The 23,366-nt window shown below is 44.4% G+C and overlaps 1 protein-coding gene across 1 annotated transcript in view; it reads left to right on the top strand.

Moving 5' to 3' along the window:
• DTL (denticleless E3 ubiquitin protein ligase homolog) overlaps positions 1-23,366 on the top strand; it is a 69,967-nt gene that overhangs the window by 9,453 nt on the left and 37,148 nt on the right. Inside the window, exons 2-7 of the mRNA XM_068232936.1 lie at positions 2,952-3,074; positions 7,874-7,972; positions 8,555-8,616; positions 10,440-10,560; positions 16,974-17,039; positions 17,526-17,641. Coding sequence (XP_068089037.1) covers positions 2,952-3,074; positions 7,874-7,972; positions 8,555-8,616; positions 10,440-10,560; positions 16,974-17,039; positions 17,526-17,641 — 587 coding nt within the window. The remainder of the gene's footprint in view (positions 1-2,951; positions 3,075-7,873; positions 7,973-8,554; positions 8,617-10,439; positions 10,561-16,973; positions 17,040-17,525; positions 17,642-23,366) is intronic.

A 23,366-nucleotide genomic window follows, 5' to 3' on the forward strand; every position in this document is an offset into this window, starting at 1 on the left:
GCCATATGAGACTTACCCGCTGCTGAGACCCTGAAATGCTTTTAAAAAGTTTTAAAACGCTTGCAAAGCGCTATTAAGGTATTGTGTTGCTGCTAATTCGATTTTTATTGGAAGCTTCATTAGGAGGATTCAATAGTGCACTATTGACAGACAGGTTGATTGCCATTAGAGGAGAGTAATAGGAAAGATTGTTGGACACTGAATGGCAATTGAACTTGTATGTGTGTGTGCATGAAGTGTCATTTTAATGGATTGTATTATTGTGTTCTTTTAATATGAGACGGCTTTATTAAATTGTCAAGGTATTTACCATTGAAGGCGCAGGTATTTATTTATTTTTGCAGTGAACTCCCCATCAGACAGAAATCTTTGCAAGATGCTGCACACACAGATGCTGTACAGACACAAAAGATCAGTATCTGCAAAAGATCTGTTCCTGCCAAAGATCCATTCCTGCAAATTGCAATGATAGTCTATGAGATCTGCAGATCATCATACACACATGATTTAACTGACATTCATTTGCAGATCAGATCCACCAGGATGGATTTTCAGATCTGCAGATGATTGCTTGATCTGCAGATGAATGCCAGTTAAATCGTGTGTATGATGATCTGCAGATCTCATAGACTATCATTGCAATTTGCAGGAATGGATCTTTGGCAGGAACAGATCTTTTGCAGATACTGATCTTTTGTGTCTGTACAGCATCTGTGTGTGCAGCATCTTGCAAAGATTTCTGTCTGATGGGGAGTTCAGCTCCATAGAAAAGACTGTGTAGAGTATGGCTCTCATACTACATGAAGGGTGGTCTGTGATCTTTCATTTTCCAAAGACTATAGTCTAATGTGTGTATGAGCCTTTAGCCTTGAGTGAGGACAGGTCTAATCTCCTCACCTGCTTATACAGTGGTTGCCTATGTGGTAACCCACGTTTATGAGTATTCTTCTCACGGATTTGCCTTACTTTGTTTGTTTTAACATACTACACTATATTGGGCTCTCGGTTTCTCTACATTTTACTTTCACCTGTCTTGTTCACCAGCCTTTTACAACAAGAATAGTTCTTATTGCTTGAAGGTTTTGTTTGTTTTTCCTTAACTGCCGCTTTCTAAACACCCAGGATACTATTGGGGGAGAAAATCCTTAGTCGTTGTCTCAGAGATTGTAGCACCAGCTTTTCTTGCACCAACGATCATCCCTCGTTCAATGTCTCTTAAATCTTTCGTCTTATGCTGGGAATACATGGGTTGATTCTGAGCTGATAAGATGGTTTGATCATTTCCGACATGTCCGATCACCGTTCAATTGTTTTACCGCTCGATTTGTCATTGAAGTAAATTGAAAAAAGATCGGGCGCTGAATCGAGCCGTGCATTCCCAGCATTAGCCATTTCGACATTAACTTCTGTGATAACTTCATCCTCGGAAGCTGAGCGTTCCTTTATATAAGCAACTCTGCATTGTTGCATCAGTCTATGGCAATATTGGGCTGGTTTACTTTGAAATAAGGGGTGTCTCTAATAGGGATATTCAGTGAGATGCAAATATTTCTGATATGCAATTGTTTTATGCAAATATATGCAGCTTGAAAATGGACCAAACCCTACCCAGGTTTAAGGTTCATACACACCTACCAACTATCTGTCCGACGGGACTGACCGGTCCTTTGAAGAAGTACGTTGTGTGTACGCGCCTTAAACCCCTATACAACTTTTGTTGTGAAACAAGTTGAACCAACTAAAGTATTTTCCTATTGTTCAAACAGCTGATAAGTCAACCCAACTGTTGGATTGACTTCTTATCAGTCTCATCAGCTTTTTGAACAATAGCAAAAGACTTGCATGTCATTGATCGTCCCTAGTCTGTAATTGCTTGGCCACTCAATGTAGACGAAGTCCAGCATAATAAAAATATTTCAGTACTTAAAGCGGTATCGTCACCATAAAAATCAAATTTCAACAGCAACTGGTCTGAGTGTATGAAGTGATAAAGATGCTAAGCCTGCATTCAAAACTTTCAAAACTTTTTCTGCTGTTATGATTTGGAGTTATCACATACTTAAAGGGACACTTAAGTCAAACAAAAAAAAAAGTTTTACTCACCTGGGGCTTCCAATAGCCCCCTGCAGCTGTCCGGTGCCCTCACCGTCTCCCTCCGATCCTCCTGGCCCCGCCGGCAGCCACTTCCTGTTTCGGTGACAGGAGCTGACAGGCTGGGGACGCGAGTGATTCTTCGCGTTCCTGGCCACAATAGCGCCATCTAAGCCGCTATAGCATATATCATATACCATATAGCAGCATAGAGGGTGCTTATGTGTCTGGGAATGCGAAGAATCACTCGCGTCCCCAGCCTGTCAGCTCCTGTCACCGAAATAGGAAGTGGCCGCCGGCGGGGCCAGGAGGATCGGAGGGAGACGGCGAGGGCACCGGACAGCTGCAGGGGGCTATTGGAAGCCCCAGGTGAGCAAAACTCATTTTTTTTGTTTGACTTAAGTGTCCCTTTAAGGAACACTGGCCCTTTTAGTAGTCGGTGCCAAAGAATTGCATGCTGGAGTTTTTTTTAATCTATAATCTATTCCTCCTCTTCCCTTTATTTCCCTGCCAGCTGCTTATCTGAAACCTAATCCCCTACTCATTTGTGTTTACAAGCAAGGCTGAGGCGACTCAGCCATTGGAGGAGACAAGAAAAAAAGTAAAGGGCAGAAATGACATCACGAGTTAGCCTTAACTGTGGGCAAAAGACATGGCCCCCACCATTAACAGAATTCTCGTAATTTACTATATAACATTCACTGAAATCAAAACGTGGACAGTACAATACATGTTATGTAAGTAGATCAAGTGTTTATCTACTTATATGTGTGTGTATTTTTCCTGACATAGTATGGCTGATCCTACTGCTTTAAAAGATCATGCTGCTATTTTGAACTTCTGATGCTTTCCTGTTGTAGGATCGTTCCATTACCCTCTGCACAGTCTGCTGCCAAGCTTCCAGTGTGCCAGACAGGATGAATATGTTTCTTATGGTGATGCTGGCATGCCGGTACCCCCATTTGGCTGCTCATTCAGCGCAGGTAAGGACAGTTCTGTGTTGTTGGTTAATGGTATGTCTGGTAACTATTGTTTTCTCTTTTAACTAAAACATGGCTTCTTTCTTTTTAAAACTTCAGTTCATGTGCATTTTTATAAGTACTTTAAACTATACATACTACCTTTAGTCGCATGGGCATGTTGGGGCGGGATATAAGTATTCTGTCACCTGAATATCCACCCTCCTGCTGACAGCAATCTCTCCCCAACCCCGCCCTCACCCTCCCTTTTTTTTTTTTTTTTTTTTTTTCTTAAGCAGAATATAACCCTGCATTTCCACTTTGCTCTAAAACATTACTTACAGCATATTATATGCAACCAGCATTTTTTTTTTTTTTTACTAGACCAGCATTGGGTTACACACAGAGCTTTAAAGTTCCGTGGATAGAAATGCAGACGCATCCGAAGTTTAGATAGATACTTCGCAGCACGATGGCGTAGTGGTTAGCTCTCTCGCCTTGCAGCGCTGGGTCCCTGGTTCGAATCCCAGCCAGGGCACTATCTGCAAAGAGTTTGTATGTTCTCTCCGTGTCTGCATGGGTTTCCTCCGGGCACTCCAGTTTCCTCCCACATTCCCAAAAATATGGATAAGTTAATTGCCTCCCCCTAAAAAATTGGCCCTAGACTACAGTACTTACACTACATAATATAGACATATGGCAATGGTAGGGATTAGATTGTGAGCTCCTTTGAGGGACAGTTAGTGACAAGTATATATGTATATAATATATATACACTGTACAGCGCTGCGTAATATGTTGGCGCTATATAAATACATAATAATAATAATAATAATAATACATTTAAGTAAACACAATGTAACAAGTGTGGAATGTGACACACTGACTGTGCAGGAGCTGGAGGACAGCCAGAGAGTAACATTCACCACTTGTTGCATTGTGTTTACTTAAATGTATCTATCTAAACTTCGGCTGCGGCAGCATTTCTCTACACGGAACTTTAAAGCTCTGTGCGTAACCCTTCCAATGCTGGTCTAGTAAAAAAAAAATGCTGGTTGCATATAATATGCTGTAAATAATGTTTTAGAGCAAAGTTGAAATGCTGGGTTATATTCTGCTTTAAGTCCCAAAACAAACCTATAATTTGTCCAGCAGGGATCTCTGTTGACAGTTTGTAACCAAGTTATTATTGATTTATAGCGCCAGCATCTTCCCTGGCGCTGTACAACAGCATACAGGGTATAATACAAAATAAACAATACAGCAGTTAATATAAGACAATGGTGGATTACCCCTGATGCAGTGAACAAATCAACTACAGATTGTTACACAGGGGTGGGAGGTATGCACACACATTACACAGCATTGTGGGACAAAAGGGGAAGAGAGCCCTCGGCCAAAATGCCTTAGGGCTCATTTCCACTATAGCGAATCCGCATGCGTTGTCCGCATGCGGATTCGCACAGCCAATACAAGTGCATGGGCCTGTTTCCACTTGTGCGTTGTACGGAGCGTTTTTGTGTGCGGGGAAAATCTGCATGGCAGAGCTGTCAGAATTCGCTCCCCGCACACCGCAAAGCGAATCGCATACAATGTATCTAATAGGGAAATCGCATGCGATTTTGGCATGCGGTTTTCCCCGCGATTTCGCATGCGATTTCGCATAGGAGGTGATGTTAATTTACACAGGCAGTGACATGGTTAAAATCGCCCACCTACTACCCTATGCGAAATCGCATGCGAAATCGCGTGAAAAACCGCATGCAAAATCGCACCCGCATGCGATTTCGTCTGCGGTGATTTCCCGGCGATTCCGCACCGCACAAGTGGAAATGCAGCCTGAGTCTAAAAGGTTTAAGGTATAGGACAATAGGTAAAGGGAAGCTGTGTATGGAGTGGTAGAAATGGTGGTCAGTGGGAAAGGTGTCCTAGGTAGGAGAGTGTGCTTGCCTGACTAGGTGAGTTTTCAGGTTGTGCCTAGAAAGCGTAAGTGCAGGTGTGAGTGACAGATGTGTTAAGGGAGAGTGTTCCCAGAGGAGGGGAGAGGATCAAGAGAAGACTTTTAAGCAGGAGTGAGAAGAGCTGACCAGAGAAAGACAGTAGAATATTGTCAGAGCGGAGAACGTTCCATACTAACTCTTCCTAGCCTTTGGGCTAGCGATGCATTGCTATGGAGGGGGATTTAGAGAAAATAATCTTGCTCAACAGAGCAGTTTCCTGGGTTTAGGGGTAAGAACAATGTGATTAGGAGCAGTTTGGGGAGGGGGTGCGAAGGATCTGGCCGCTGTACACACAATAGATGCACGCACTATACTCACACAAGGTGGTCTTTTAAAGGATACCCGAGGTGACATGAGATGGCATAGTTATTTGTGTGCAAGGCACTGTACATACACATGTCTGTGTTCCTTTTTTCTTTCTCTGCCTGAAACAGTTAATCAGGTATGTAAGTGGCAGTTCCTGTCTGAGTCGGGACTGGGTCAGACTACAGTGTGACCCTCACTGATAAGAAATTACTAGTTTAAAACAAGAGCAGGAAAGAGATAAAAAAGATCAATAGTTCATAGATTTTAGCTATGGTATACTTGACTGTGTCATTGAGCAAAAATAAAACAGTAAAAACTTAGAGTAGATTTAAATATAGAATAAAACTGTGGAATATCAAGTCATTCTTAGGATGTTAGATACAATTGTTTACTTCATTAGTTTATTTTAACCTTGGGTGTCCATTTAACCACTTCAGCCTTCAGTCGGTTTCACTTTATGCATCCGAGCAATGTTCACCTCCCATTCATAAGCCTATAACTTTATCACTACTTCTCACAATGAACTGATCTATATCTTGTTTTTTCCGCCACCAATTAGGCTTTCTTTGGGTGGTACATTTTGCTAAGAGCCACTTTACTGTAAATGCATTTTAACAGGAAGAATAAGAAAAAACGGAAAAAAATCATTATTTCTCAGTTTTCAGCCATTATAGTTTTAAAATAATACATGCCTTCATAATTAAAACTCACGTATTTTATTTGCCCATATGTCCCGGTTATTACACCATTAAAATTATGTCCCTATCACGATGTATGGCGACAATATTTTATTTGGAAATAAAGGTGCATTTTTTCCGTTTTTGCATCTCACTATTTACCCCCTTGCCGGTTATCCCGAGCTCAGCTCGGGGTAACCTGCGCAGGAGGATTTCTCAGGCCCCGCTGGGCCTATTTCTATCAAATAAAAAGCAGCACACGCAGCCGGCACTTTGCCAGCCGCGTGTGCTGCCTGATCGCCGCCGCTCTGCGGCGATCCGCCGCGAGCACCGGCGAAAGAGGGTCCGCCCGCGCCCAGCGCAGCCGGAACAAACAGTTCCGGCTAGCGCTAAGGGCTGGATCGGAGGCGGCAGACGTCAGGACGTCGGCTGACGTCCATGACGTCACTCCGCTCGTCGCCATGGCGACGAGGAAAGCGAAACAAGGAAGGCCGCTCATTGCAGCCCTCCTTGTTACTTTTGATCGCCGGAGGCGCTCATTGCGGCCTTCCTTGTTACTTTTGATCGCCGGAGGCGATCGAAAGTGCGGATCCCGAGCGCCCTCTAGTGGGCTTTCATGCAGCCTCCCTGGCGATTTTAATAGAACGCCAGGGAGGTTAAAAAAAAATAAAAAAAAAAAATAGAAATATTTCATCTTTACATTGATATTTAAAAAGTTTAGACCCTTAGGTAAATATTTACATGATTTTTTTTTATTATTGTAATGGATTTATTTTTATTTTTTTTATATTAAACATTTTATTTGGGTATGTTTTGGGAGGGTGGGATGTAAACAGTACTTTTATAATGTAAATGTGTATTGAGTTTTTTATTTTTTTTACTTTTAGTTGTAGTTTTACTTTTTGGCCGCAAGATGGCGGCCATGAGTTTGTTTACATGACGTCACTCTAAGCGAAATATACGCTTAGAGGGACGCAACAGCCAGAAAAAGTGGAGCTTCTGAGAGAAGCTGTCGCTTTTTCTGCGGGGGAGAGGAATCAGTGATCGGGCACCATAGCCCGATTCACTGATTCGTGGGCTAACGATCGGCCGCGGCAGCGCACATGGCCTCCTGGGCGTAGCTAGTACGTCCAGGAGGCCAAAGTAGTTAAAGAGAATCTGTACTCTAAAATTCTAATAAAAAGCATACCATTCTAGTCATTATGTTCTCCTGGGCCCCTCTGTGCTGTTTCTGCCACTCTCTGCTGCGATCCTGGATTGTATTTGCCAGTTTTAGGAGGTATTTACAAACAAGATATGGCTGCTAACCAGAGTGTGATAGGCTGAGAGGAGCTCCGTCTGTGACTCACACAGCCTGCAGGGGGCGTGGAGAAGGTGTGTGTGTGTGTGTGTGTGTGTGTGTGTGTGTGTGTGTGTGTGTGTGTGTGTGTATAGCTTCTATCCTATCACAAGCAGAGCAGCACGTTCCTGCCTGAGCCCGACAAAGCCGTCAGAGGAAAGATTAGATTATATAACAGAGATAATACAGCCACTGTGCAACTAGGAAAGGCTGCCGTAAGACGGACCACATTAGAACAGGTATAGGAACTTATAGGATAGAAGAAATAAGGCTGAACATTTTGCTATAGAGTCTCTTTAATGGCTGAGTTTAATCTAGTGTGAGTTCAGAGCTTTTGTAGTGGAATAACTGTAGCGGCAACATCCCGTAAATCTGTGTTGGGTCAAGAGTCTGTAGCATCCTCAAAGCCTCAATCCAGGAGCAATAGTATAGCCTCTGAGCGCTATAGCAGTATCTTGAAAACTGTCAGTACATTATAACGTTGTGTGTTTTCTGTTTCAGCGGCAGACATCCCGCATGTCCTAGCGGTCACCAATGAGGAGGGCATAGTGAGATTGTATGACACACAGTGCCAGGACACGCAAAGAATCGTTCTGAAGGGTGAGCCTCATTTCATCCATGGCTGTTGCTTTTACCTAAACTGATGGTGGGGTATTAAAGAGGAACTCCAGTGAAAATGTAATCAAAAAAGTGCTTCATTTTTACAATAATTAAGTGTAAATGATTTAGTCAGTGTTTGCTCATTAATCTTTCCTCTCCCTGATTTGCATTCTGACATTTGGCACATGGTGACATTTTAAATGCTGGCAGGCGATGTCAGTGGAAGGAGGTGCTGCTTGATTTTTTGGCAGTTGTAAACAGCTGTTATTTCCCACAATGCTACAAGGCTCCCACAGTGTGATGTCAGAACCATGGTCCTGACATCACACTGTGGGAGGGGTTTCACCACAATATCAGCCATACAGCGCCCCCCGATGATATGTTTGTGAAAAGGAAAAGATTTCTCATGTAAAAGGGGATATCGACTACTGATTGGGATCAAGTTCAATTCAATTTAAAGCAACACTACAGAGTACATTGACCTAATTAACCAGGGCATCTTCAAACTGCTCAGCTATGTATTTACTTTTTTATGCCTCAGGAACACTTTAATCATCCTCCTAATACTTTTGACTCTTACAGATTGGCAAGCTCATACTAATGCAGTGTTTGATGTCGCCTGGATGCCAGGAGAACACAAACTGGTAAGGGTTTTGCTTTTTATGATCTCGGGAAGTCTTTGTTTATAGGAGAATTGAGAAAACTCAAGAGGTAATTGCATAAGGGCCCCAGAATCAAAATACATGTACTTACCTTTTTCTATCTCTCCTCTGCTCTCAGTTGTTTACTGCCAGGAAAACTTTTATAACTGTAATTTGCTCATCAGTGACATTTACTATATTCCCAACAAGGTGACAAGACAAAAGCTAGAGTAACCAAGCAGCTCGGGTTGACCTAAACCACTAGGAATGTATAGAGGGATATAAGAGACCGAAAAGCCCTCCTACTAATAAGCAATGCTTGGTGGAATTTGCCGCCTTAAAACAGAAGGAAATTTGCATTAATTCAGCTGTAAGTGAACATTTGTGGTTACCCACAATGCACCCGGGGTCCTCGTCAGTGCAGAGGCCAACCTCGAAGCTCGTCCTTATTGCGCGAGTGCCACTGTCAAGCCACGTTGTCCGTGGTGTACTGCGCAGTACACCACGGATGTGGGCTTGATTGACAGCGGTGCCCGCGCACTAAAGGAGATAGGCCTCTGCACCGGCGGCGTGGAGATGCTGCGTGGGATGCGTCGCAAGCCTATAGCTAGTGTAATATTTAAAGCTATAGGCTTGCTATATACCAGCGGTTCTGGATGCAAGTCTGGTTTACAGGAACGAAAAGGGATAATTTGCATATTCAGTAGTGGTGCATTGTGGGCAACTACAAATGCTCACCTATAGCTGAATTATTGCAAATTTCCTTCGGTTTTAAGAAGGCAAATTCCACCAAGACAAAAGCTGTCACTTGCATGGCTGAACATTAACTCTTTCAGGCAGCAAAAGAAAAAAAAACAGGCTTGTTATTAATAATTTGCACTGTACATACATGTTTATCTCATCATGTCGCCTTAGGTACACTTTAAAGGAGTTGTCAGCCGTAAAATGCTGCCCCCTGATGTACTTACCCGGGGCTTCCTCCAGCCACTTGCAGCGACACGTCCCACGCAGCATCTCCGCGCCGCCAGTGCAGAGGCCAACCTCCTTTAGTGCGCGGGCGCCGCTGTCAATCAAGCCCACATCCGCGGTGTACTGCGCTGTACTCCGCGGGCAACGTGGCTCGACAGCGGCGCTCGTGCAATAAGGACGAGCTTCGAGGTTGGCCTCTGCACTGACGGGGACCCCAGGTCAGCGGCTGTGAGCGGAGATGCTGCGTGGGACGTGCCGGCTGGAGGAAGCCCCGGGTAAGTATATCAGGAGAAGCATTTTATGGCTGACCACTCCTTTTAAAGCGGAACTGAAGATATGATTAAAACAAACATTTTCACTTACCTGGGGGTTCTGCAAGCCCCTTGCAGCTGCCCTGTCCCACAGCGCTCCTCAGCGATCCTCCATTCCCTGCCACCGGCTAGTTTTGTTCCTAGACTTGTAAGTCGACGAGCCAGTGTGCCTGCACAGCCCTGCCAAGCGTAAGCTTATTCCGTGTTCCATTATTGTGGACTCTAATGTGAAGGATACGCGTGGGCGGAGCCACGCAGGTGCAGTAGCCCGTCAGAAACCGAAACTAGCTGGCGGCGGGAGAACGGAGGATCGTGGAGGACCGGCACTGGGCAGGACGGCGGCTGGGGGCTTGCAGAAGCCTCAGGCAAGTGAAACTGTTAATTTTAATAATATTTTCTGTTCCGCTTTAAGGAATCCACATCAATGACCTCCTTTCTGCTAAACATTATCAGGATACTGCAAAGAAAATCCTGTAAAAGATCTGTCACTGGCTTCACCTTGTGATCGGTCTTCATTATTTTACATTTATTATTTCTTTTGTGCAGGTTACAGCTTCTGGAGACCAGACCGCCAAGTTGTTTGATGTGAAGGCCGGGGAGTTTCTTGGAGAATTTAAAGGCCACCAGTGCAGCCTGAAATCTGTCGCTTTCCCCAAGTTTGGAAAAGGTACTTGGTCGTCTTAGTATAGGTCATCATTATACAGTACATATCTGGTGAGATGCCAGTAATTTATTTTTTTAATTTATTGTATTTATAAAGCGCCAACATATTACGCAGCGCTGGACAATAAATAGGGATACAATATTTAGGGGTGACATACAGCAATATGACAATACAGCAATACAAGAAAGATCAGATCACGCAGCACAGTATGAGTACAAAGTAATGCTTAGTCAGTCACTGGATGGAGCATGGAGATTAGGCAAGTTAGGTTCACTCCAATGCATAGCATGGGTTCACAGTAATGGAGGTGCATGATCAGGTTGGACACAAAAGGAGGAGGACCCTGCCCAAAGGCTTACAATCTACAGGGAGAGGTAGGGACACGAGAGGTAGGAGACAAGAGTTCAGCTGTGGGTTTAGAGCACTTGTGAGGGGTAGTAGGCCAGAGTGAAAAGGTGAGTTTTGAGGGCTTTCTTGAAGATATTGAAGGAGGAGGCTGCCCTAATGGGTGGAGGTAGGGAGTTCCATAGTGTTGGAGCAGCTCTTGAGAAGTCCTGGAGGCGTGCATGGGACTAGGTGATGCGGGGGGGCGGTTAGGCGAAGTTCATTGGAAGAGCGGAGTGAGCGGCTAGGTGTGTACCTCTGAGTAAGATCGGAGATGTAGGTTGGACAGGTTTTGTGGACAGATTTGTAGGTCAGACACAGTATCTTGAATCTGATTCTGGACTGGATAGGAAGCCAGCGGAGGGATTCAAGGAGGGGATCCGCCATGGTGGAGCGATGGGAGCAGTGGATAATTCTGGCTGCTGCATTCATGATGGACTGCAGTGGGGCTGTTCGGCTCATAGGGAGACCAGACAGCAGGGCATTGCAGTAGTCAAGGCGGGAAATTATGAAGGCATGGATGAGGAGTTTGGTGGTGGCAGAGGTCAGGAAAGGGCGAATCTTACAGATGTTGCAGGACTTTGTGGTGGAAGTTGCAGGACTTTGTGAGGTTTTGGATGTGGGGAGTGAAGGAGAGTGCGGAGTCCAGGGTGACACCCAGACAGCGGGCTTGAGAGGTAGGGTGAATGGTAGTGTGGTTAACAGTGACATGCACATCTGGGAGGTTTATGGATGTCCGGGGTGGGAAGATCATAAATTCCGTTTTGTCTAGGTTTAGTTTCAGGAACCTAGCGGACATCCAGGAGGAGATGGCTGATACAGGAGGAGACCTTGTCGATGGTGGTGGTGGATATGTCAGGGGTGTGGAGGTAGATCTCACTGTCATCTGCATACAGATGATAGTTAAAACCCATGGAGGAGATAACCTTGCCAATGGAGGATGTGTATAGGGTGAACAGTAGGGGGCCAAGGACCGAACCTTGGGGGACTCCCACGGAGAGGTGGTTGGGGGTGGATGAGGACTCATTGAAGGCGGTCGTGAAGGAGCGGTTGGAGAGGTAGGATGAAAGCCAGGACAGGGCAAGATCGTGAATGCCCATGGACTGGAGGGACTGGAGGAGTAGGGGATGATCTACTGTGTCAAAAGCTGCTGAAAGGTCAAGAAGGAGGAGAATGGAGTATTCACCTTCAGCTTTAGCTAAGGCAAGGTCATAGACCACTTTGGTGAGAGCAGTTTCGGTTGCGTGGGCAGGCCGAAATCCAGATTGCAGTGGGTCTAGCAGTGAGTTGGCATTGAGGAACTGGGTCAGGCGTTTGTGAACCAGACGCTCAAGGAGTTTTGAGGCAAAGGGGAGGAGGGAGATAGGACGGTAGTTGGAGGGTAGCGAGGGGTCGAGGGAGGGTTTCTTGAGAAGGGGTAGTACAGTGGCCTGCTTGAAGTCTGAGGGGAAGGTGCCTGTGGATAGGGAGAGGTTGAACAGGGTAGTGAGGACTGGGGCCAATTCCGTGAAGTGAGGCTGAAGTAAATCAGAAGGGATGGGGTCAAGGGGGGAAGTAGTGGTATGGGAAGTCTGCAGTAGGTGGATGACTTCCTCGGTGGTAGTAGGAGTGAAGGATGTGAGGGGAGGATAGGGTGAAGGAGGAGCTGGTTGGGAGGGGGTGGGAGGTAAAGATTTGAGATTGGATATTTCCTGGTGGATAGAAACAATTTTGTTGGTGAAGTGGGTGGCTAAATCTGTGGCAGAGAGGGAGGAAACGGAGGGGAGGGGGGGGGGGGGGGGTTAAGCAGGGAGTTGAAAGTGGCAAAGAGACGCCGGGGGTTGGTAGCTTGTGCTCCGATGAGCTCGGTAAAGTATTCTTGCTTCGCATGAGCAAGGGCAGTGTGGAACTGCAGCAGGTTGGTCTTGTACTGTAGGAAATCCTGGTTAAGTCTAGATTTCCTCCATTTCCGTTCAGTGGCGCGTTTCCCTCTGGAGGTTGCGAGTATGGGTAGTGGGCCAGGGCTGAGGGTCAGGGGGTCGGTTGCGGCGAAATATTGGTGGAGCAGCTTTCTCTAGGGCTGATGAGAGTTTGGCGATACTGAGCTGCAGCAAGATTAGGACAGGTTAGGGTGGGGAGAGTGGAGGAGAGGGCATGGAGGGGGTCAGCAAGGACGCTAGGGTTGAGCTTGCGTAGGTCTCGCTGCCATCGACCAGGTGGGCGGGCGGGTAGTTTGGAGGTGCCTTCCGTGAGGAGGTTGAAGGTGAGAAGGTGATGGTCTGAGGGTGGAAAGGGTGCGATGTCAAGGTCTGCAATAGCGGTGGATTTAGTGAATATAAGGTCGAGTGTGAGACGTGCAGTGTGAGTGGGGGCGTTGGTGTGTTGTACTAGTCCAAGTGAGTTGGCAATGGTGAGTAACCGGGTCACAGCGGAGTTCTGGGCTTCATCGATGGGAATATTGAAATCCCCAAGGATGATGGTGGGGAGGTCAGAGGAGAGGATGTGAGGGAGCCAGGAGGCAAGGTCATCGAGAAATTGTGGGGTGGAGCCCGGAGGTTGGTATAAGACCGCAACAATGGCAGGGAGGGGGTAGTAGAGGCGGATGGTGTGGGCCTCGAATGATGTGAATTGTAGGGAGGTAGGTGGGGTGAGGACACGGAAGGTGCAGGATGGGGAGAGGAGCAGACCCACCCCTCCCCCGGTCCTGACGTCTGGTCTGGGGGTGTGACTGAGGTGAAGCCCCCCCCCCATAGGAGAGGGCAGCCTCTGCGGCAGTCAGAGGGGGTGAGCCATGTCTCAGTGAGTGCGAGGATGGTGAGGGATTTGGAGAGGAAGAGGTTGTGGACCTCTGTAAGTTTATTGCGGACGGCTCTGGCATTCCAGAGACCGCAGGGTAGGGGGAGCATGTGTTTGTGGGTGGGATGGATGGAAATAAGGTTGGAGCGAGGATGGGTGTTGAGGTTATTTGTGGACAGAGGGCTGTGAAGTGTATGAAGCAGGTCAGCAGGGGATGCTTGTCTGGCAGCAGGCTGTGGTCCAGGATTGGGTGATATATCACCAGCTGCAAATAGCAGTAATTCTGTCTTGTATGCAAATATCATGCAAGTGATGTGCAGTTTGGACAAATTAAATGCACTGACATTTTTTGCATGCTTTATATGGCAACACATCGCCACTGCATTTATCTCCAATGTAGTGCTGACCCTACTCAATTAGGCCTCTTTCTCACTGGAAGCTGAACTAAGCACTAGCCGGGCAGTTTAGCCTCCCATGTGCTGCCGGGAATGCCTCTGCTGCATTGATATACAGCTGAATTGCAGCATTTGTAGCCCCACGCATGACATTGTTTCATACGTGGTGACATTACACAGCGATAGAAAACCATGACCTGTTGCTCAGGTGTGACTTTATAGGGGAGAGGCCTGTGCCAAGCACTACCAAACACCTAGCAGGTGCATGGGAGCAGCTGACAGACGGTGAATTCAGTGAAAGACTGCTTTGCTGAACGAGTCAGCACCAGGTGTAAAAAGGCATGCAGCAATTTTGGTATGTACTTCTTTTATATGACAAAATAATAACAAACTTGCACGTATGTATGGCCTTTTTCACCAGTTGGGGACCACGTGGTTAAAACTATGCTGAATTTGAAGCTGAGTAAGCTCGATACGGTGTCGTTTTTAGAGACTCTGTAACAAAATGTTCAGCCTTATTTCTTCTATCCTATAAGTTCCTATACCTGTTCTAATGTGGTCTGTCTTACTGCAGCCTTTCCTAGTTGCACAGTGGCTGTATTTTCTCTGATTATAGATTATAATCTAATCTTCTTTCCTCTGACGGCTTTGTCGGGCTTAAGGCTCATACACACATCAGACTATAGTCTTTGGAAAATGAAAGATCACAGACCAATCTTACCACCCTTCATGTAGTATGAGAGCCATACTCTACACAGTCTTTTCTATGGAGCTGAACTCCACATCAGAAAAAAATCTTTGCAAGATGCTGCACACACAGATGCTGTACAGACACAAAAGATCAGTATCTGCAAAAGATCTGTTCCTGCCAAAAATCCATTCCTGCAAATCGCAATGGTAGTCTATGAGATCTGCAGATCATCATACACACTTGATTTAACTGACATTCATCTGCAGATCAAGCAATCATCCGCAGATCTGAAAATCCATCCTGGTGGATCTGATCTGCAGATGAATGTCAGTTAAATCAAGTGTGTATGATGATCTGCAGATCTCATAGACTATCATTGCAATTTGCAGAAATGGATTTTTGGCAGGAACAGATCTTTTGCAGATACTGATCTTTTGTGTCTGTACAGCATCTGTGTGTGCAGCATCTTGCAAAGATTTTTTTCTGATGTGGAGTTCAGCTCCATAGAAAAGACTGTGTAGGTATGGCTCTCATACTACATGGAATGGAGTAAATTTGGTCTGTGATCTTTTTCATTTTCAAAAGACTATGGTCTGATGTGTGTATGAGGCCTTAGGCACTCAGGCAGGGATGTGCTGCTCTACTTGTGATATGATAGAAGCTATACACACCCTCTCCACGACCCTTGCAGGCTCTGTGTGAGTCAGATTGAGCTCCTCTCAGCCTATCACACTCTGGTTAGCAGCCATATCTTGTTTGTAAACACTGCCTAAAACTGGCAATTACAAGCCAGGATCGCAGCAGGGAGTTGCAGAAACAGCACAGAGGGGCCCAGGAGAACATAATGAATAGAATGGTATGCCTTTAATTGTAAGCATTTTAGAGTACAGATTCTCTTTAACACTGCCAGAGACAGCTGAGTTCCGTACCTCGGTCAGGAGCTAATTTCATTGGCTACTGATTACTGTGAACCAATCTGGTCCTTAAAGTGGAATGAAACCCAGCATTTCTTCTTTGATCTAATAGATTATTTACAGCATATTAAATACTGCCACCATTTTTTCTTTTTCTTTTTACTAGAACAGCATTCAAAGGGTTAAACACAAGATTTGGAAGCTCCCTGTCGGGAAAGCTGGACACATCCGTAATGGAGATAATGTTATCTTGTTTACTTAATTGTATCAAGTGAGGAATGTAAACATTTCTCTGACACTACAGACTCTCCTGAACACAGTCAGACAATCAGAAAGCATTTCTGCTTACATTAGAAGATGAATAAAGCAGTTATGAATAAAATGCAAAAGCCGCTCTCAGAGCAAAAAAACTGTACTTTGTAAACTTGTAATTTCTAAATGAATAATAATACTTCTGCACAAAAGCAAATATGATAACCATATGGTATATAAAAAGTAGAAAAACATGTTTTTATCGAATATTATGTCAGGGTTTTATACTGCTTTAAAGGAATCAGCTACCTCCCCCCTCCCCCCCCCCCCCCCCCCACTTACCCAGGGCTTCTTCCAACCCCTGGCAGCCAACATGTCCCACACTGCCTCTCTACTCCCAGCCGCCGGCCCGGGATTCCTACTTGTGCAGAGGCCGACCTAGTCCTTACTGCGTCTGCATGAAACGCTGCTGTTAATCAAAAATTAAAAAAATTAAGTTATTATAGGCAGTTTCAGGTGATTGTTATTGCATGTATGTAGCTTAAAGAGTTACTTTAGCTAGGGATAAAAAAATCAGTTTTACTCACCTTCTACCAGCCCCCTTCAGCCGTCCCGTGCCCTTGCATTCGCTCAAGGCTCCTCCTGTCCCCCGCCGCCAGCTAGTTGTTTTTTCGCTGACAGGCTTACTGGTAGAAGCCCCAGGTGAGTAAAACTGAATTTCTATTGCTTAAGTGTCCCTTTAAGTATATCAAGCCTGAGTAACCCCTGGAACAATCAGAAGTACCCCGAGGTACGCGTACCACACGTTGAGAACCTAGGATTTATACAATGGATTTTTATCTATCTGCCCCCCCTTATATGCCTAGCTTAAGTATCCTTGGCTGGGCCATGAACATGTGACCTCTGGATTTAGAAACACTTTTAGGGGAGGGGGGTTAACTGTTGGCATCTTGGCGGGATTCCTGACTATAATATTCTGCACAATCTGCTTTATTTTCTGCACAGCTGTCTTCAGTACCGGAGGGAGAGATGGCAATGTCATGGTTTGGGATATTCGATGCAGTAAGAAAGGTAATGGTGTTTGGATCTTCTAATTTTTCTTTGTTTCCCAGTCTGTAAGCAGTAGATTGATAAACTATAAAAACTCCTATCCTCAGTTGGTTTAGCTCATTATAACGAAGTGATGAGATGTAACGAATTGCAGCTCTCAGCTAAGGGTGCCTGGGAATTTTCTTTAGACAGCTCACTTGCTCTTTGGGAGCAAACTAACCCATACATTTCAAGTCCACATAAACTGTATAACTGGCTGTTGTACAACAACAATATTATTAGTACAACCTCATTCTTTTACGTTTTTAGTGTTTTTAACTTAGTTTTATCTAAACCTGGGGGGGCCTTCGTGGTAAATATTCACCTTAGGAAAACCTGTGTATCTCTTTACCCCATTGTTTGTACTAGGCAAGAGAAACAGCTTGCACTGTATAAAAGAGGGCAAAATGCAAGTATTCTGAACCAGAGCTAAAACCTGTAGAATAACTCATGTGGTTTTTGTTCCAGATGGTGTCTACAGGCAGGTGAACCAGATCAATGGGGCTCACAATGTTCCTGATAAACAAACACCGCTGAAGATGAAGAGGAAGAAACCCACTGCCAGAGGACTCGCCCCATCTGTGGTAATGTCTAATTCAGCTTTATTGTGCTAAAGTGAACCTGTCAGTCGGGCACTTGTTCTAAGAACATTCGGTCCTAAACTGCCATTAGAGGTGTTTACATGTTTGCCAGATTTTTATTTCTTGCTTCTTATAAGTCAGACTCCGCCATGCGAAGCAAATACCGCTCTCTTTCCTTTTACAGATGCAGTCTGGTGTATTGAAGTCAGGCAGCACATTAGACAAACTTGAGGCTTTCTGTATAACACTGGGCAGAAATGAATGTAATAGCGAGAGAAATGGATACCCCAGGAAAGTCATACTGGGCCAGATTTATCAAATGTCTGAGACCAAGTATTGGTAGGTTTTTAGAAATCCGTGCAGAACTGTCTCAGACATCCTAAGAAATCATTAGATAGTGCAGATTCCTTCTAAAACTGTTGTAAAATAGGAAGAGCTAGGAAGGTGTCTCAGGCAGTGCAGTGTGTGTGAGGGGAATTGCTGTTGCTGAGGTAACCACCACACCTGCTGTATTGAGAGCAGCAGGCTCTGAGGAGAAATTCAGCAGGGGGGGGAGGAGCACATCACAAATCATGCCTAGCCTGCAGTTCTACATATGTAGAACTGCTATCAAGCACTTAATCTGCGACAGTTTAGGGATGGATTTGCACTTCTCTTAACTGTACTGCAGCTCTAGAAATTCATGCTAAATTGCCACTATTTTTTTTTAAAAGGTAAGTTTTTATTATTTTCCTTTCTTGAAAAACATAACAGTACAACACAACACTCAGGTAGGTGAAACATTACCTACCCAAGAAACATTTAGTTACACATAGGCCAAGGCCCCTAGGGGGCAAGAGGGACAGAGGTTGTAAGAGAAAGAAAGGAGAAAAAGAAAATATCCTGATTACATTGATTTGCGGTTTAATACTTGAAGAGAAAGAGAAAAGTTGGAAGGAATTTGAACATTATGTCACATATATCCTTTTATATTGTTACATGTATATGGCTGGTATAAAGAAAGTCGCTTCGCCCTGAAGGGGGTCTGCATTGCATTTGGCATACCTATATGGAGAAATCATAATTCACTGAGATCAAACCGCCATAAATTATGTTTGATTCAAACGTGAGTTCTCAGACATCTACCTGGAGATTCCGGCAGTGCTTGTCACACCATCTGGACCAGATATTGTCAAATTTTTTAAGGCAATTTCTACTTTTATATGTCATCTTACATAGGGGTAACATAGCATTAATTGAGGAGATCCATTCAGCCTTGGAAGGTATTGTTGGTTGATTCCAGTGTTTCAAGATTGTTTTCCTAGCTACATGGCATACTGTAAAAATCATGACTTGTTTATATTTGTTATAGCTGTTTTTATCAAATATTCCCAACATCACCATTTTAGTATCTAATTTAATTGGTAAGTCTAGCACTCCCCTTATAATTTTTTCCACCTGCGCCCAGAACCTTTCCAGTTTTGGGCATGTCCAGAACATGTGTAAATAGGTCCCCACTTGTACTCCACATCTCGTGCAGATATTGGAATGAGCAGTGTTAATTTTATTTAGTCTGCAAGGGGTAAAGTATACTCTGTGAAGATATTTGAGATGTATCAGTCTGTCCCTGGATGAGATCAGGCTCGCAGCTCCCCTACCCACTACTCCTTCCCATTCCTCATCCTCTATTTCACCCACATCATTTACCCATTGTGCCCGGATTTTATCTGTATTGTGGCCCATTTGAACAAGGAGGTCAGCATAAATGGCCGATAAGGGTTTTTCTAGGTTTTCCTGTATGAGCAGGGACTCCAGCGGATCCGACCCCAGCTGCACTCCCTCCCTACCAAACTGTGCTATATATGCGTGTGATAGTTGAAGGTACCTGAAGTACATCTGCCTAGGGATGCCATATGTTTGTCTAAATTCAGTAAAGGGCAATAAGGTGCCTGTTTTAGTAATGTCTTTTAGTACTTTAACTCCATATTGTGCCCATAGGGACGGGTCAGGTATAGACGTGAAGTGTGAAATATGGGGGTTACCCCATAAAGGGGTATATGGGGACCAAGTAAGTGGAGTCGCCAGCTTTTTGTGAAGGTATTGCCATGCCCGAATTGTGGTTTTCATTACTACCGTGACATTTGGAGAAGAGCTTGGGCCTCTAAAGGGAAGATTTAAGAGAGCTTCGTAAGAGCCCATAATTGCAGCTTCAATAACTATCGCTGGATTGAGGTCATTGCGCGAAAACCACCACCTTATTGTAACGAGTACGGCTGCCAGAAAATAGTAGAAAAAATTGGGCATAGATAACCCACCCTCTGAGGCTGGGAGTGTCAATGTTTTTAAGGACATACGTGGCAGTTTATTGGACCATATGAAGGGGATCAAAATTTTATTAATTTCGGTAAAGTATTTTTTGGGGATCCAGACTGGGGAGTTGCGAAATATATACGTAAATTTGGGTAGAAGCATCATTTTGATCGCGTTGACCCTTCCTATTAATGTTAATGGTAACTCCTGCCAAGTATTACATTTTTCTTTAATCTTTTTGATAATGGGAAAGAAATTATTGATTAGGAATAACTTAGTATCTTTATGGATTATTATTCCCAAGTACGTAAATGTGGTTGACCATTGCAGGCCGGATCCACCGGGGTCCCCCCCAGGGGCATTGTTATCTAAGGGGAAAAGGATAGATTTTGTTTTATTTATTTTTAGTCCTGACCATCGGCTAAATTGTTCTATTGTATTAAAGGCTGCTAACAAGGGGCCAGAGTCTGCAAGGTAGAGTAGTATGTCATCTGCATAGAGTGAAATTTTTTCCTCTAATCTCCCCAGTTTTAACCCCTGAAACCTATCAGAATGTCGCAGCATTATAGCTAATGGTTCTATGGCGATAGCAAACAGACTCGGCGAGAGGGGACACCCCTGTCTGGTACCCCTGAAAAGCGAAAAAGGTGGTGAGGTCTTGCCATTGATACGCAGCCTGGCAGAGGGTTCCTTATATAGTAATTGTACCATTTTTATAAAGTTGCTTCCCATGCCAAACTTGCCCATCACCTTCCAGAGGTATCCCCACTCTACCGAATCGAACGCCTTTTCATTATCCAGTGCAGCCAAGACCCTATCCCCTGCGTTATCATGATTAGCGACCAGGTTCGTATGCAGCCGTCTAAGGTTAATGTCGGTGCCTTTTCCAGGCATAAATCCTGTTTGGTCTTGGTGGATTATGGTAAGAATGCATTTATTGAGCCGGTTAGAGAGAGCTTTTGCTATTATTTTTGCATCAACATTAATAAGCGATATGGGCCTATAGGAGGCGCACATAGTAGGGTCTTTACCGGGTTTCAATATTAGTGTGATTAATGCTTCCGACCACGAAGCAGGTGGTGTACCAGTGTTGAGTGCTGATCTCTGGGCCGCTAGCAGTTTAGGAGCCAAAACAAGGTGGTAATGCTTATAGTACTCAGACGGATATCCATCCAGGCCAGGAGTTTTCCCACATTGCATTTCTGAAATAGCGTCAGTGATCTCATCCAGGGAGAGAGGTGCATCTAGAGCTTTAATTTGTTCTTCAGTGAGGGTAGGGAAGGTAATATGATTAAGGAATTCATCTAATTGTAAAGAGGAATAGTCCACTCTAGAGGTATATAGCTGTGTATAATATTTAATAAAAGTATGCTCTATAGTGTGTTGGTCCTCGTGTAAATAGCCGTCCTCGGACCTGATCCCGGGAATTGCGGTGTTGGACCTGGTGTCCCTTAGGAGCCAGGCCAGGAGTTTATCGTTTTTATCCCCTTTAGCGAATATGGTTTGGGATTTAGCGAGTAGGGCGCGTTTACAGCAGTCAACTCTAAGTAATTCCACTCTATTAAGAGATGCCTGCCAGTCCTTATAGGTCTGAGCAGTGTTAGTAACAGTATAAGTATTTTCGGCTTGAGTGGCCTGTTGTTCAGCTGTCTGTAAAAGAATATTAGCTTGTTTCCTAGCATTAGTGATTTCAGCTATATAGCACCCCCGTATGCATGCTTTTTTAGCATCCCAGACCACGTCCGAGGAGGCTGATGTTTCATTTTCTATCCAGTAGTTTTGTAGTGCCTTGGTGACAGCAGCATCGACTGTTGGCTCCATAATCCAAAACCTGGATAACCTCCAGGATCTGGATGTCAGAACCTCTTTAATATTTAAAGTAAGTAGTGTTGGGGCATGGTCGGATATCCCGCTGGGCAAAATGTCTACCTTACTTATCATGGGTAGTATATCATTAGATGTGTATATAAGATCTATGCGGGATAGAGTTCTATGCGTAGCGGATGAAATAGTATACTAACTCCTCTGGAATGAGTAGAATACGTGGAGTGATAATAACTGCCTACCCATGGCTTTTTTAGCGCCATAATAGTTCTTCCAATTAGGTGGGTTTCTTGGAATATGCATATATGAGGGTGATATTTTTTGAGAAAGTCAAAGACCAGAGATCGTTTGAATTTGGAGTTGAGACCCCTAACGTTCCACGAAATACAGGTCAAACTGGACGGCCTGTCAGCTTGCTGGGCGGTTGCCATTATAGACATAAGAAATATAAATACATGTATATAGCATCATTCCGTGACATAAGAGCCCAAGGGAGGGCTGCAGCAAAGGAAGAAGAGTAAAGAAAGACAACATTCCTATCCCCTTAGAACCTAGAGACCCCCTGACCTACGACCCCTTAATCCAACACCCACCCTGCTACGTCTACTAACTTGTATTGTAGCTTAGACCCTAAACTTCCCCACCTTCCCTCAGCTATCCGCCAAGAGGAAGGGTACTAACTATTAAACTAGTGTGCAAAAGGATTGCACACTTGTGGACGGGAGCGGTCTGATGGGCTGGAGAGGTCCACTGCCCAGCAGCACCCAGCTATTGCTAGGAGGTATGAAACTTAATATCTCCCCTCCCCTCTTCCCCCTTTACTGAGTGGATCAGTGATGATTGTGGTATACTGATTCTTGTCTAGACATTGGCATCATAGTTATGTAAAATTCTCTTCATGAATATGCTGGTAAAAGGGTATAGAATATACTATTTCCTGGAAGACAGCAGTGCTTGCCATAGGGTCTCTGAGATCCAACAATATATATATTTGAATATAGGGTATATCTCAGAAGGCCTAGTGATTTGACGAAGCACCAAGATTACTCCCTCCGCCCAGCAGTATCATGCATCCAAAAATGGTGCCTAATGGCAGAGAGTATTATAGGGCAAAGTGCCCAAGGATTCTGCATATTCATGTGTTAGACTATCCCTATAATCTGGACAAGTAGATCAATTTACATTTCTCCCACCTATAATAGTACTAGTATAGTAGCTGTGTTACAAGCGCTGATCTATTCCACTATTCCAATCGCTCTTTTGTTTCTATTGCAGCCCCATAGCTAATGACAGCCATTATGCGTAAAATAGAACCGAGTTATGAACAGCCACTATTGTAGTGCCTATCACTATCCACCATAGGGGCAATAACATTTAAACCATTCCTGAACATTTTAACATAAAATAATAGGCATATAATCACGCACTGAAATTGCTGTGGTAATACATCCGTGTCTCCAACAAGGCAACTGCTAAGTCTTCATTTATGATGTTACATCTCCATCTATTGGTGAAATCGTGGCAATGTATACTAGGCAAAGTGAGTAAATTGCCACTATTACCTAGGATTTAAGAAGGTTCTTATTATCATGCAGAACTGTTCTCCCTGCTGGTT

This window comes from Hyperolius riggenbachi, chromosome 4, assembly GCF_040937935.1.
Source record: "Hyperolius riggenbachi isolate aHypRig1 chromosome 4, aHypRig1.pri, whole genome shotgun sequence".
Taxonomy (NCBI): Eukaryota; Metazoa; Chordata; class Amphibia; order Anura; family Hyperoliidae; genus Hyperolius; species Hyperolius riggenbachi.